At 37.4% G+C, this 12,856-nt stretch overlaps 1 protein-coding gene across 1 annotated transcript in view; it reads right to left on the bottom strand.

Moving 5' to 3' along the window:
• The window catches only part of itga3b (integrin, alpha 3b), a 43,622-nt gene extending 30,967 nt beyond the window's left edge, over positions 1-12,655 (bottom strand). The window contains exon 1 of the mRNA XM_056245958.1: positions 12,271-12,655. Coding sequence (XP_056101933.1) covers positions 12,271-12,440 — 170 coding nt within the window. The 5' untranslated portion in view covers positions 12,441-12,655. The remainder of the gene's footprint in view (positions 1-12,270) is intronic.
• Between the last annotated feature and the right edge of the window lie 201 nt (positions 12,656-12,856).

Below are 12,856 nucleotides of genomic sequence, written 5' to 3'. Positions count from 1 at the left end.
ATTATGAATAATCATTTGAAGCATATTGTATGTTTTATACTCAGCGAACAAATAGCCTGCATTTGACCAAAATTCCAGAGTCGTCAGCAAGCTGACCAAGGGTACGTTTACACGACAACGATATGCTTTTTCCTATAAGTTTTCCGCGTACAGACGACACCATTGTCAAAATGATTCCCATTCACACGGATCCGCGAAAACGACTAAAAACCTTTTTTCTGCTGTCAGGCTATTAGATTTAACACATAGTACACGTAATACGCATGTGCATGATGTCATCGTCTTCAGATTCGCGTTTTTGTTGTTTACACGGAGACCGTTTTCAAAAACTTGCATTTGGAAACACGTTTTCAAAACTTTGCGTTTTAAGCCACCCAAAACGCTGTTGTCGTGTAAACGAACGGCTAAAACGCATAAAAAGTTTTCAGTTGAAAACGGTGTCGTGTAAACAGCCCCTAAAGCACTTGAATACAGTGAGGAGCTCGTAATCATGACTTCAGAAGTGGGTAGTATGAAATTTTCGATAGCACATGAAGGCAGCATAAACACCTTAGCAACTACATAGCAATCTCTCACAATCCCTTTAGTAACCATGAAGAAAGGAAAAAGTTTTTAACCTCTCTAACTAAAAATGTAACCCCCATTCTTTACATTTTTCTTCAAACAGTTTTCAACTTTCAGATAAGGCAATTTTTTTGACATAATCAATGAAATCTTCGTTACAGCAATTTAACTGAATATTTACTGAAAAAAAAAGACAGTAGATAATTACTGGCCTGGGGTGCGTTTCCCAAAAGCATCGTTGGCCAACTGTGATCGCAATTTCCATTGAGCTCCATTGGTAACGACGGAACTTGCGACCATAGTTGGCTTTGGGAAACGCACCCCAGATAGGCAGTAAGATCGAAATTGTCACATCTGCTCGCTGGAGTGCCCATGATCGCCCCCAGAGAGCACTCCTTCCATCTCCTTTGCTACCTCGTCATGAACTCCATTTCCCAGTACCCATTGCCTGACTCATTTTGTGTGATTATGTTCAGCTGTGTGTGATTACCTTGTTTAGCTCTGCCTTTATAAGCCCTGTGTTTCCACTCATTTGTTGCGAAGTCTTGTTTGTTACAACTGCTTTCTGAGCGTTCTTTCATGGTTTCGATCTTTTGCCTGTTCTTTAGATGACCTTGTTTTATGTTTGGATTGTTTGCCTGTATTTTTGACCCTGTGCCTGTTTCTGGATTACGACTGTGAATTATCCTAAATAAAATCTGCGTTTGGATCTTCAGCCGTGTCAGAACAGTTCGTAACAGAAATTATGCTCCAGTTCCAATGTTGACACTAGCAACATCCAGAGCTGTTGTTGTGTCTCTCAGGTGTGTGTCTACATACAGGCATATCTGTCAGTGGCTTTTCCAGCAGGCAAACATCCTGTCAGAGCCGCGCCAGCCACCGTTAGTAGAAGAGACACAGAGGAAAAGTCATCTGTTATCAAACACGCCATCAGCAACCATAAAGAGAAGAGATGGAAACACCTCCAATAGACACTTTGACATCCTGAAGAGAATCCCCCACCACAAACACATTTGAATTCTATTAAGTACGAATAAATAAATGGCTAAAAATAACTATAGTATAAACACTATAAACTTTTCAAATATTATAACATTATACTAATTGATCTCTCAATGATTATCAATGGTCCTCCATATCCTTTTAGAATTCTGTAATAATTTACATATTTTCTCAATAATCTTTCTCACATTAATCAAGAAGACCTTTCCTGTAGCTCAAACAGTAGAATGTTGGTGCTTGCAACGCCAAGGTCATGGGTTTGATTCCCAGGGAAAGCAAGAACTGATAAGAATATAAATGTGTACCTTGAAATGCTTTGGATAAAAGTGTCTGCCAAATGCATACATGTAAATGCCATTTTAGTCTTAAGTGCTGAGAATTCATGAAACTTACTACTTGCAAATGGTATATTTGGACAGAGCAGGCATTATCTTTGTCAGCGCTGGTTAATGTTGGGCTGAACTTGCCTTTTATGACAAGTTTCTGCTGTTCGACTAATTCAGCAAGCAGTTGCGCTTCTTCCTCTCGCCAGTTCGGTTTTCTTTTGGAATCCATGGTGATCGATTATATCATAAAATCTAGGCTATATACAGCTATATCATAATGTACTCTTTTGAATTATTTATTGTCAAATGTGTGTTGAATGTAAACTCTTTTTTTATTTTATTTTTATTATCTTTATTTAATAAGAAATACAATTTACAGACCCAAATCTACAGAGAAACTACATGCTTATACATTCATCCTCACATTCATACCCCAAAAACATACATGAGAAAAGGTTTCATATAATTATAATAAACATAGAATATTATTCCATTTTTTGTTATATTCATCTAATTTATTGTTGCTTTCTGCTATTATCTTTTCTAAAAGAAGATGCGACCTTATAACATTCTTAAAGTAACCTAAACCCAAGCATGATGATACTTTTGTTTTAAAAAAAAACATTTTCCCTATTAATAAAATGGTATTTATCACAAGCAAACTACCTGTAAAATGACCAAGTACAATAGTTTGAGGTGTTATGGTAAATTCCATTCTAGCCGTCTTTAACCAAACTTGGACACTTGACCAGAATTTATATACTACTGGGCAAAAGTAAAATAAGTGCCATAGGTCTTCCTCTTCTTCCTCACAAAATCTGCAATATGGATTATTTTCAATGTGATATAAATATAACTTTTTTTTAGTTGCAATTGTAAACATTTTTTAGTTGGAATATTCTTGAATATGAATCTGTAAACTCCTTTTAGGAATTTCGCCATTCTATGTGAATTTATCTGAGAATATTCTTAAATAAGCATTGATTGGTCCATGCCAATGTCATCATCCAAAATCTCGTTTGTGTCGTGAATCCTCTCTAAGACTGACACTTAAGATTTTACACTTCACTTAAATTACGACTGAGAAGCTTGATAACGAACTTTTAAGCGCAGATTTGAGCCAATCATTTTTTTACTCTTAAGTACATTTTTTTAGCAGTATTCTTGTGAGTAATTCTCAGAGGCTTAATAAATATGGGCCCTGATTTCGCTTGTAGTATTTCAGGGCCTTTAGTCGCAGCAAATAGCACAAGCGGCCGGCCACGTGAAGGAACACACAAGGGCTTTTCACACTAGTTAACATTAGTTAAATAGTTAACCTTGGGTTAAATAAGATTAATTGTGCAGTGTAAATAGTTATTAGTCAGATTATTTGTGTTGTCAACTTTAAAACAGCAGTTTTCATGTCAGTTTCAGGGTATTTATTGGCCAGAATAAGCTTCAGTGTTGACCAGACTTTATGTCAATAGTCAGAAGTCTGACTTGACCACAATGACCTGAGCTAAATACATTTCATGGTGACCTGAACATCTTCAGATGCAGTTATCTAATCCATACAGATCAGAAGCTCATGCTGAGTGGCCCCAGAAAAGCACATCCAGCACCTCTCACTTCCCCTGTAGGAGACTTACATCTGACTCTCTGAAAGCTGCTGACTCTTGTTTAGCTAATTTGCGTTGGATGCACCATTGCCCACTTATTGGTAGAGGTGGGAGTGCTCGGATGAATGTGCTGAATAAGCCAACCAGTCTGCCATGTTGGTGAGCAACTACAAAACTAGTTGCAGATTACGCGGTTTTCTTTGCACTGATTTAAAAACAATAGGAAAAAGAAAAATATTGATGAGAGACACAGGCTATGGACTTGTGCTGCGACCTCAGACACGCTAGGAGGATCAACATACGACTAGATTTGCACGTCCTGAAGGAAACAGCAGTGGTTACAACACAGCAAAAGCTTTTTACAAAAATTTACAAAAACTAAAGATACTGTAGATTAAGTGAGTAGGTTAAGTGTATCTATTCAAATGAATTGAAAAAGTTCACAACTTAAAGGGATACTCCACCCAAAAATGAAAATTCTGTCATCATTTACTCACCCTCAAGTTGTTGCAAACCTGTATGAGTTTCTTTCTTCTGCTGAACACAAAGGAGGATATTTTGAAGAACGATTGGCACCAAACAGTTGCTTGGCACTATTGACTCCCATAGTAGAAAAAAATAATAATACTATGGAAGTCAATGGTGCCCCACAACTGTTTGGTGCCAATCGTTCTTCAAAATATCTTCTTTTGTGTTCTTTTACAAGAACAAATGTATGAAAAATTGTTTTGTTTTCCTTTTGAACTAAGTTTATTTTTTGACCCCACTGGCAGATATTTGTTCTAATATTAAACATTTTGATCACTTTCATAAAATAAGACTTAGGTCCAAATTTACGCAATTCCAAAAGAAGCGCTGATGGGTGTGTAAAGTTCTGCGCGTGATCTACTGACGCACACATTTCCATAATGACCAACACAATCTACCAAGAGCAGCGTAAATTAGCATCCATTTTAATACATGCTTTTTTGGGCGGTAAATAATGGTGCAAATACCAGTAAATTGAAGAGCGCAAACCATAGTAAATCGACTTGCATGACTCATTGAAATTCTCTCCTCCCATAAATTTTGCATATGAAAAGAAAAACTCCTACAAATGCATATGCAATAAGGTCAGATGCAAAAATAACTTTGTCCATGCCTTTTCTGTGCTAATTTTTCACTAAATCCTGACAGTAGTTTTTTTTAACACCAAAAGAGGGTTTGCACTGGGCAAGCTGTCAGTAAATCATTCTTTTTATTTAAAATCTCAAGTAAATGTATCCTGAATTGAGAATGTTTAGAAATTTGACAATAGACGTTTGTCAGCAAAATTTCACTATTATGACTGCACTGCACCTTTAGGGTTAGAGATTTTGAACAAATCTAAACCAGAATGTTTGTAGAATACCAATACAGTGTTGTTGAAAAGCAACATTTTAAGCACAGTACATGGCAGTCCTTAAAACATTTCATTCTAATCAAATGTGGAACAAAATAGCCTGATGTTTCATGATGCACTTGTGTTGTGAAGAGTGTCTGGACTCTAGGGTTATGTATTAGTATTCTCCTGTGCGTGTTGAAAGGTGGGCCCTTTGTATCACGTTTCCTGAGAGCACTGAGTAATGATGAGCGAACAACCAGACGTATCCAGCTCCCTAGGTGACCATTTTCACTTATCCGTGAGACACCTTCACTCTTTCTCATCTGATATAATCTGCTCAGGATGAGAATTAAAGCCAGTTCCCAGATGAGAATGGTGAGGACTTCATGATCTACCCAGTAGGGGTCTTTTGATGGCCAGATATTTACAGCTCAGCTTGAGATAATCTGTAAAACAGACTTCAGTCCCAACTGTCCCACAACAGTTACAAAAATTACAACTACAAAACCCTAACAACCACTTACCAATCCTCCAAAAACACCCAAGCAAAAGCATAGAAATTCTAAATGGACAAGCACAAATCACATTTTCTTCAGAAAATGAAAACTATTATTTATAATGCACTCTCTTAGAACAATAGATGGTTGTCTGGCCAAAACAGAAATAAAAAGAAAAAAATGCCATACTGTGGTGCGTTTCCCGTACAGGTTTAGGGTTAGGGTTGAGGTCAAGATAAGGATTTATTGAGTCCACATGTCATGAAAACTAGAAATATGCTTCTACACACAGGTCGGGATCTGTCGTTCCAACCACACAACCTTGCGATGCTGTTTGCGAATGATCGTTAGAACTATGTTTTTCGGGAAACACTGACTCGTTGAACTATGCTGATAACAACCAAACTTACGACCATAGTTGGCTAACAATGCTTTTGGGAAACGCATGCAGGTTTGGAATGACATGAGGGTCAACAAGTGATCATTTGTTTCTGAAGTCTATTATCACTTGTACAAATAGAACTGGCAAAAAAAGAATTGGATTAAATGTCATTGTGGCTGCAGGGTATCATCATGGTACACAGCTGGAGCTTTGAAAGACCCACTCCTGAATCAAACAGTGTAACGGCTGGGGTGAAAAATGAGAATGCTGGAAGGTTGCCAAATCTCACGTATTCATGCCATGCACCGAAGCACCGCGAACGGCTCATTCTCTGTTTATTCACTCATAAACAAAGTCCTTTTCTCGTTTAAATATAGTGATTCGAAAGTAATCTTGGGAATGTGAAAGTCCATGTAAACATTTGCTCTAGATCTCATTAATTATTTCTATCTTTATTGAACATAAACAATCAGAATGAGGGAGGTATGCCAGAGAGGATTGTGGGAGCTGAGAATGAAATACCGGGAAAAGTGTATTTGAATTATTTATGGAGCAGTTTATTTATGGAGTGCTGTTTTTTAAGAGGGAGTCGATATGTTCATGGAATGTTTAAAGTTAGCAAAGAGTTTAAACTCTCAATAGATATGTTTCCATCATAGACAGTATAAGAAGTGGACAGAGCCATCTCATTGGAACTCAGTTGAGACAGTTGAAGCCCATTTTTAGCGATTTTTGAGCACTTCCGTTCCTGACGCGCAGACTCAAACCGACTCAAACTAAGCTTGATGACGTGAGCAACCTGTCTGACAGACGTTACTCTTCTAGTAGCTGTGCGTGAAAATTGCCAACGTTAATCTTGCAGAGACGGGGAACTTGAGCAAAGAGTTCTTTGGCGTGAGTGAGCAGGAGTAAGTATTCCGTTGCTTTTATGGACTCATTGTCTATGGGCATCTCCCTTGACGGGACGTCCCCCCGATTGCCTGCGAGCTTCTCCTCCTGTCTGTACGGTAATTTCTGTACAGCGCGACAGAGAGTCGAGTGGTTATGGTGCAATCATTAGCCTATTTTTACAAAAACTGTTTCTACGGGGCCATAATGTAACATAGAAGGTAATGGAGCCCTTTATACATTGTCGTGTTTCTTTAGAAATAAATAATGGACAAATGGAGTCTTTAAACGCCTCAGATGTAAAGTTATTCGCTGTCAAAATGACGCCAAAATGAATGGGAGTCAATGGAAATGCTAACGCAAGTGAAGTTCTGCTACAAGATGGCGGAACCCGGCCGGCTTCAACTTCCGGTCGATGGATTACCCCCTTGGTTTCCATCCAAAGTTGTGATTGGATTATTGCATAAAAAGTATCCAGTGAGTTGAAAAGAACAAAATAGTCACTTCCTGATAAACTAGCGCTAAATATTACTAAGGAAAATGGAAGTTGCTGCAGTAAGAGAAGCCACATATCAAATAATTTCGTATATAATATATTACTTTGTAATAAACTGTAATAAATTATAATAAATGAACGAAACACAATAAAGTTATCTTGCTTTTGGAGGCGGATGCTGCTGTTTGGGAAGGCAGTCGTGTAAGACAGTTCTGGGCGGTAATTATACTGAACCACTTCTACAACACACTTTGCTCAGGCATTTCAGAACAACCAAAACAGCATTTCAGATGCTGAGCAACAAATGTTTCCATCGCAGTTTATGTGCATGTTTTTTTATTGGATAAAACGTTTTTAAAATGTATGCGCATTTTGGCGTTTCCATCCAGCGATATCCCAAAATGCGCATAAAAAGAGGTGAATGGAAGCATAACTGATAACAGTTTTTGAGAGAACATTGCCTTAAGCCATAGTTTGCAGACAGTTGAAGTCTGGCAACACGTTTTCCTTAATTTAATTAAATGTGTGACTCAGAGTAATCAGACTCATTGATCTGTTCTTACTCTCCATCAAAAAACAAAAGCACATCCAGCATTTAATAAACTCTCACTCTGAGGCCCAAATGACTGTGCATGTCTGTCTGTCTGGGTTTCAGGCCTCTAATAGCGCTATAATCCTCCTCTGTTTTTGAGAGGTTCCCGTCCTGTCCCAACCTGCAACCTGGCAGGTCCACTTGAGCAGGGCATGATGAGGAATTCTCAGCATTCCACAGGGTCAGAAGACTGGAAGAACCAATCAAAGAGCTGAACACAACACCACTAGCTTCTGCACATAAGAGAACATAAAGAACCACTGGGCACTCCATGCTGAATGAGCTGTTTAAAGAGGTCGTAAGAGGGGTATATATTTGTTTTGTGCTCTGAAAGGCTGCCATCTCTGAAAAGGGATCAAGTAGGGATATGAACAGTTTACTCTAGCAGATCTGAAATTAAAAATGACCCCTTTTGCTTTCTTAAAAAATACTACTGTGTGTGCATGATTCATTGGTGCACTTTATTCCAAAGACAAAAATGTTGGTATGTGGTATCTTTAATCAAAATATAATTATTTGCTTCTCATGATCCAACTAATGGACAAAACCAAGTAAAATACATGATAAGTACATCATGACTTATAAGAAGCAAGTTTTCATTTTATGTTCTCGTTTGGACCAATTTCCACAGTTATGATATGAAGACGGTTTCCTATATCAGTGTTATTGTACATTTATACAACAATGATGTATTAAAAACGGAAAGTTCTATTTTCACTTTAATTTTAGTTAAATTTTAAGTAATTTTGTTGCAGGTTTTTGTCTTTTTTTTTTTTTTTTACATGGGTATCTATATAGATTGTATTGTATTCGTTTTTATTCGTTTTATTTTTGTACTTTGAATTAGAATAAAGTAATGAAAGAAATGTTGCCTTGGCAAATAGCTGAAATAAAAAAAGTTAAAACATTTTTTTAATGTATTTTATTTTAAGTCAACGTTTATTTAATTTCAAGTTACAATTTTTTTATGGTTTTTGTTTTAGTTAAAGATGATAACCCTGAGTGGGGCACACCATTCCCTGAAAAGCAAATCCTTCACCTCCCTTGTTTCTTATGTCTTTATTTCACACTAAAAGCTCTAAAAGCAGTGTTAATGCATGTTGTAAGTGTCACTCCTGCATTATTTAAATCTTCACACTCCTCATGCTCAACTACAACCAGATCTAATTCCTGTCTCTGTGGTGAGAGAGTGCAGACATTTGGTTTTTGGTTGTAAAATTTAGAAAAGCAGAGAAATATATTTGTCTCTTTTCATTAAAAAAGCCTCAGTTTGAGCCAACACATTCCATCTCCCAGGGTATGCTGAGAGAAGAGAGGGGTCTGGGAAGTGTCCTGCTATGGCCTACAGTAAAGAGAGATTTGATTTGATCTCTGTCATAAGATGCATCAATGCCCTCATGGATTTTTAAAATTACAACATTATTTTGTTTATATATTGTAAAGCATATTTTATACCAAATTGTCAGAACCAAAATCCAAAAACAAATCTCGTGCTATTTTCTATGGCACAATAATTAAAAGCATCCAATCATTAATCCAATAAAAAAAATCGTTTCATTTAAATAAAACAAAAAATATCAAGGATATGATCAAAATATTTTTTCTTTAAAATTGTATATAAATTTAAATCTAGTTTAAGTAATTTAAAACTATTTCTACCATTGCATTTTACAAATGAGCTATAAATTAAATATATTAGACTAGTTAACATCAACTAACAATGAAAAATATAAAGTATTCATTAATCTTCGTTGATGAAAGTTTTCAACATTCGCTAATACATTACTAAAATCAAAAGTTGTATTATTATTTAAAGGACCCGAGCTAACATGAACTAACAATAAACTAATGTTAACAAAGATTAATAAGGTAACAAATGTTTTGCTCATTGTTAGTTAATGCATTAACCAATGTATTGGAACCTCTTTTTTTATATATAATGACATATACATAAAGTCAGAATTTAGAACTTTCATTTTTAACTTCAACAATATTAAAGAATCTTTATCATTATAAAGTATATTATTATATAAGTATTTTAAGTATATCATTATAATGTATAAAAAAATACATTTGTTGTAATTTGTAAAATTACAATCTCATTTTCATGATGAGATAGACTGCACTCACTGACTTTATTAGCTATAGCCTTTCACACGCCAGCGTGCTGTCAGTTGTATAGCATGTAAAGCATCTTTTCTAAAGGGTAAAGGGTCTATTTAGATGGCTGTTAAAGTGAACACAGCAGGCACTTCTTTAACTGCCCATTATCTGCCCATCTAGCCTTCCTAAAGATCCACTGTACCAGTGCACCGGCACCCACACGCCTGAGTGATGGCCGTCACTGTGACCATGTGGCCCACTCTCATGTTTCAGAGCCTGGACAATATCATGCTCCCCAGATTGCAGAGCCCATCGATCCAGTCCTTCAACAATAACACTGCATTAAGTGGCAAATTTATAGCAGCTTGATGAACCAGAGAGGTCAAAAAAACAAGTGATTTAGGTGATTACATTCAAAGCAGAGTCATCGTCGGCAGAAACATGCGCCGAGGAGATTCCACACAGTTCTTTGAAGTGCCTCCTTCAGGGCTTGTATAGATGAAACTAGATGATATGCTCTTAATTAGCAGGAAATCACAAATAAGGAAAGAGCTTTTGGGGGAACTCCCTATACGATCCCACAACAGAGGCATAACTGACAGCTTCATAAAATACATCAGCGACAATTACATACAGCATTCATGCGATACATTTTCTCACTAAAGAAAGGTGCTGACCCGAATTTGTGTCACTAATTCTTATACTACATGCTTTGATATATAGCAGCAAGGCATTGCTGACAGTTTTCCTTTTGAAAGCAACCACAGAGAGGGCAATAGGTTTATCAGGAGCATAAACAGTCTCCCCAGGCAACAGGTTTTACCGGCACAGGATATGAGGGAATGACAGAGCTCTGCCGAACAAAACCTTACTTTGAAGCAAGAAAACTGAACACTTCTGACACCAGATATCATATTAAAGCAACTGTAAAAGCCTAAAGAAAGTAGATTATGTTTATCCGATAGACTGTTTCCTGTCTTTACGAAAGCACAGCCAGCTTTAAATCTATGTCTTGAGGTGTAGGCCTATTTTTCTTTGGCATAGCCAGCCCAGTGGCGAAGGTAAAGCGAGTCTAAAACAGGTTCATCTGACCCATGCCATGAATTAGGCTTGAAGCTGCAGGCAATGCTAATGATAATGAAAAGTTGCAGTAACTCTGTCCTGCCTTCTCCAGCTACAGTCCTATTGTTTTGACTGTTCTTGGCGTCTGTTGGTGCGTTAACACATGGGCTATTTCACTGGATTTTTATTCAAATGACCTTAGCAGGGTAACTAGAACACTGTAGAAGTTGTAATCCGATATACACCACTAAAAGAGCTTGTATTATATAAATAGTATCATTTAAAAAGCTGTCAATTATAGCCGTGTTATAGAACAATTTTTAAATGAGCCTATAAGTTTAACAGGTCAGAAACGTTCAGTGGTGGTATCAAATATTAGTATTGTGACATAGGCTACACTGTTGTATAGTGCTGAATGATCATTTATGATAGTTGTATGCCACATGCTACTTGATGCCAACGTCATTACCCCAACAATATATGCTTTTCCCATGGTATAATTTCCAGAAGATAAAACAACAACTACAACAACATATCAAAGTGTCATGGTAGTATTTTTTGTTAGTGCACTTAAGAGAACTTCAGGCTTGCACATTTCTGTCACATATATAAAGCAGGACAACTCAGAAGGTAATAGGCCTATAACTGAAATAAAAGACTGTAAATGAGTAAATAGCTAGTTAGTGAAGGTTGCGTTTCGCAGTAGCGTTAAGAGGTCCGATTCATTTTAGCCAGTTGGTTCGTTTCAATGATGCGAGTCACTGAAGAATCAATACTGATGCTTTGAAGGTTGCCGCGCTTGTGTGAACAGCTGGTTGTTGGTTCCTGGTCCAAGATGGTCTACCAGCAGGAACAGCTAGAAATCAGCAACCGTACAGCTACAATATTGTTTACAATAATAACCAATTATTAATGAAAATATTTAGAAATATAATAGGCTACTCGAGATTTGTATTTTTTACCTTGTTAGTTTTACTCTTGAATCGCCCCTTATCGTATAGTCAATAATAATACAAAAATAGAGAATAGGTTTTTGAATGATTCGGTCAAACTAATTCACAAAGCTTTCGTTAGCTTTGTGAATTAGTTCGACCGAATCATTCAACAGAATCGGCTCAAATAAACAATTCGCGAATCGGAACCACTAGCACTGCAGGTGCGAAAGAGGTAGTTTTTTCTTTCTTTCTCTCTCTCTTTAGATGCGCACAGCTAGATAAGCTGCCATGTAGGGACTAGGGAGCATAAACATCTAAAGGTTTGTAATGTTGAATATGTTTAGTCATTTATAACGTAGGCTATTCCTTATTCTAGTCTGTAGATCAGCTCAGAAAGACAGAAAAGAAGCAAATGTGACATATAATGTATCATTCCGCAAAGCAACTGAGGGTACTTACAAGTTCTTTGTCTTTTCGGTCTGTTTATGCAATGCAACAGAAAATCCAAATAAACTGCCCTTGGTTTTTCCTTCTTTGATGACCGGGAACTGCACGTCAATGTTAAATCCAATGTTCGTTTGAATCGCGTAGATTACGAATACGCACAAGTGCAGAGACTTTCCAGCCATGTTTAATATTCCCCTCTCTCTCTCTCTCTCTCTCTCTCTCTCTCTCTCTCTCTCTCTCTCTCTCTCTCTCTCTCTCTCTCTCTCTCTCTCTCTCTCTCTCTTCCACTTGAACAACCAAAGCCAATAAGAGTGGACTGGTCAATCATAGGTAAGCGTCTCCCTCTCTTCACACTCTGGCACTGAGAAGGTGTTTCTGGCTGTTCTCTGTTCCCCGCCTCCACACAAACTCACAGCGAATTACGACCTGCCGCTACCGCCACACTTTACTAGTCCACAAATAGAGGACTAGAAGTGTCCCACTACTAGTCTGATAAGGAGAGAGAGTCCTTAAAGTCCCCCCCCCCCTCTCTCCCTCTCTCCCTCTCTCTCTCTCTCCCCCCACACACAGCACTGTTACAAGCATCCACTTGTTGCCA

This window comes from Rhinichthys klamathensis, unplaced genomic scaffold (assembly GCF_029890125.1).
Source record: "Rhinichthys klamathensis goyatoka isolate OS25496 unplaced genomic scaffold, OSU_Roscu_1.1 h1tg000035l_1, whole genome shotgun sequence".
In the NCBI taxonomy this organism is placed as follows: domain Eukaryota; kingdom Metazoa; phylum Chordata; class Actinopteri; order Cypriniformes; family Leuciscidae; genus Rhinichthys; species Rhinichthys klamathensis.
The sequence above is the reverse complement of the archived record's forward strand: the minus strand, read 5'-3'. Positions and strand labels throughout refer to the sequence as shown.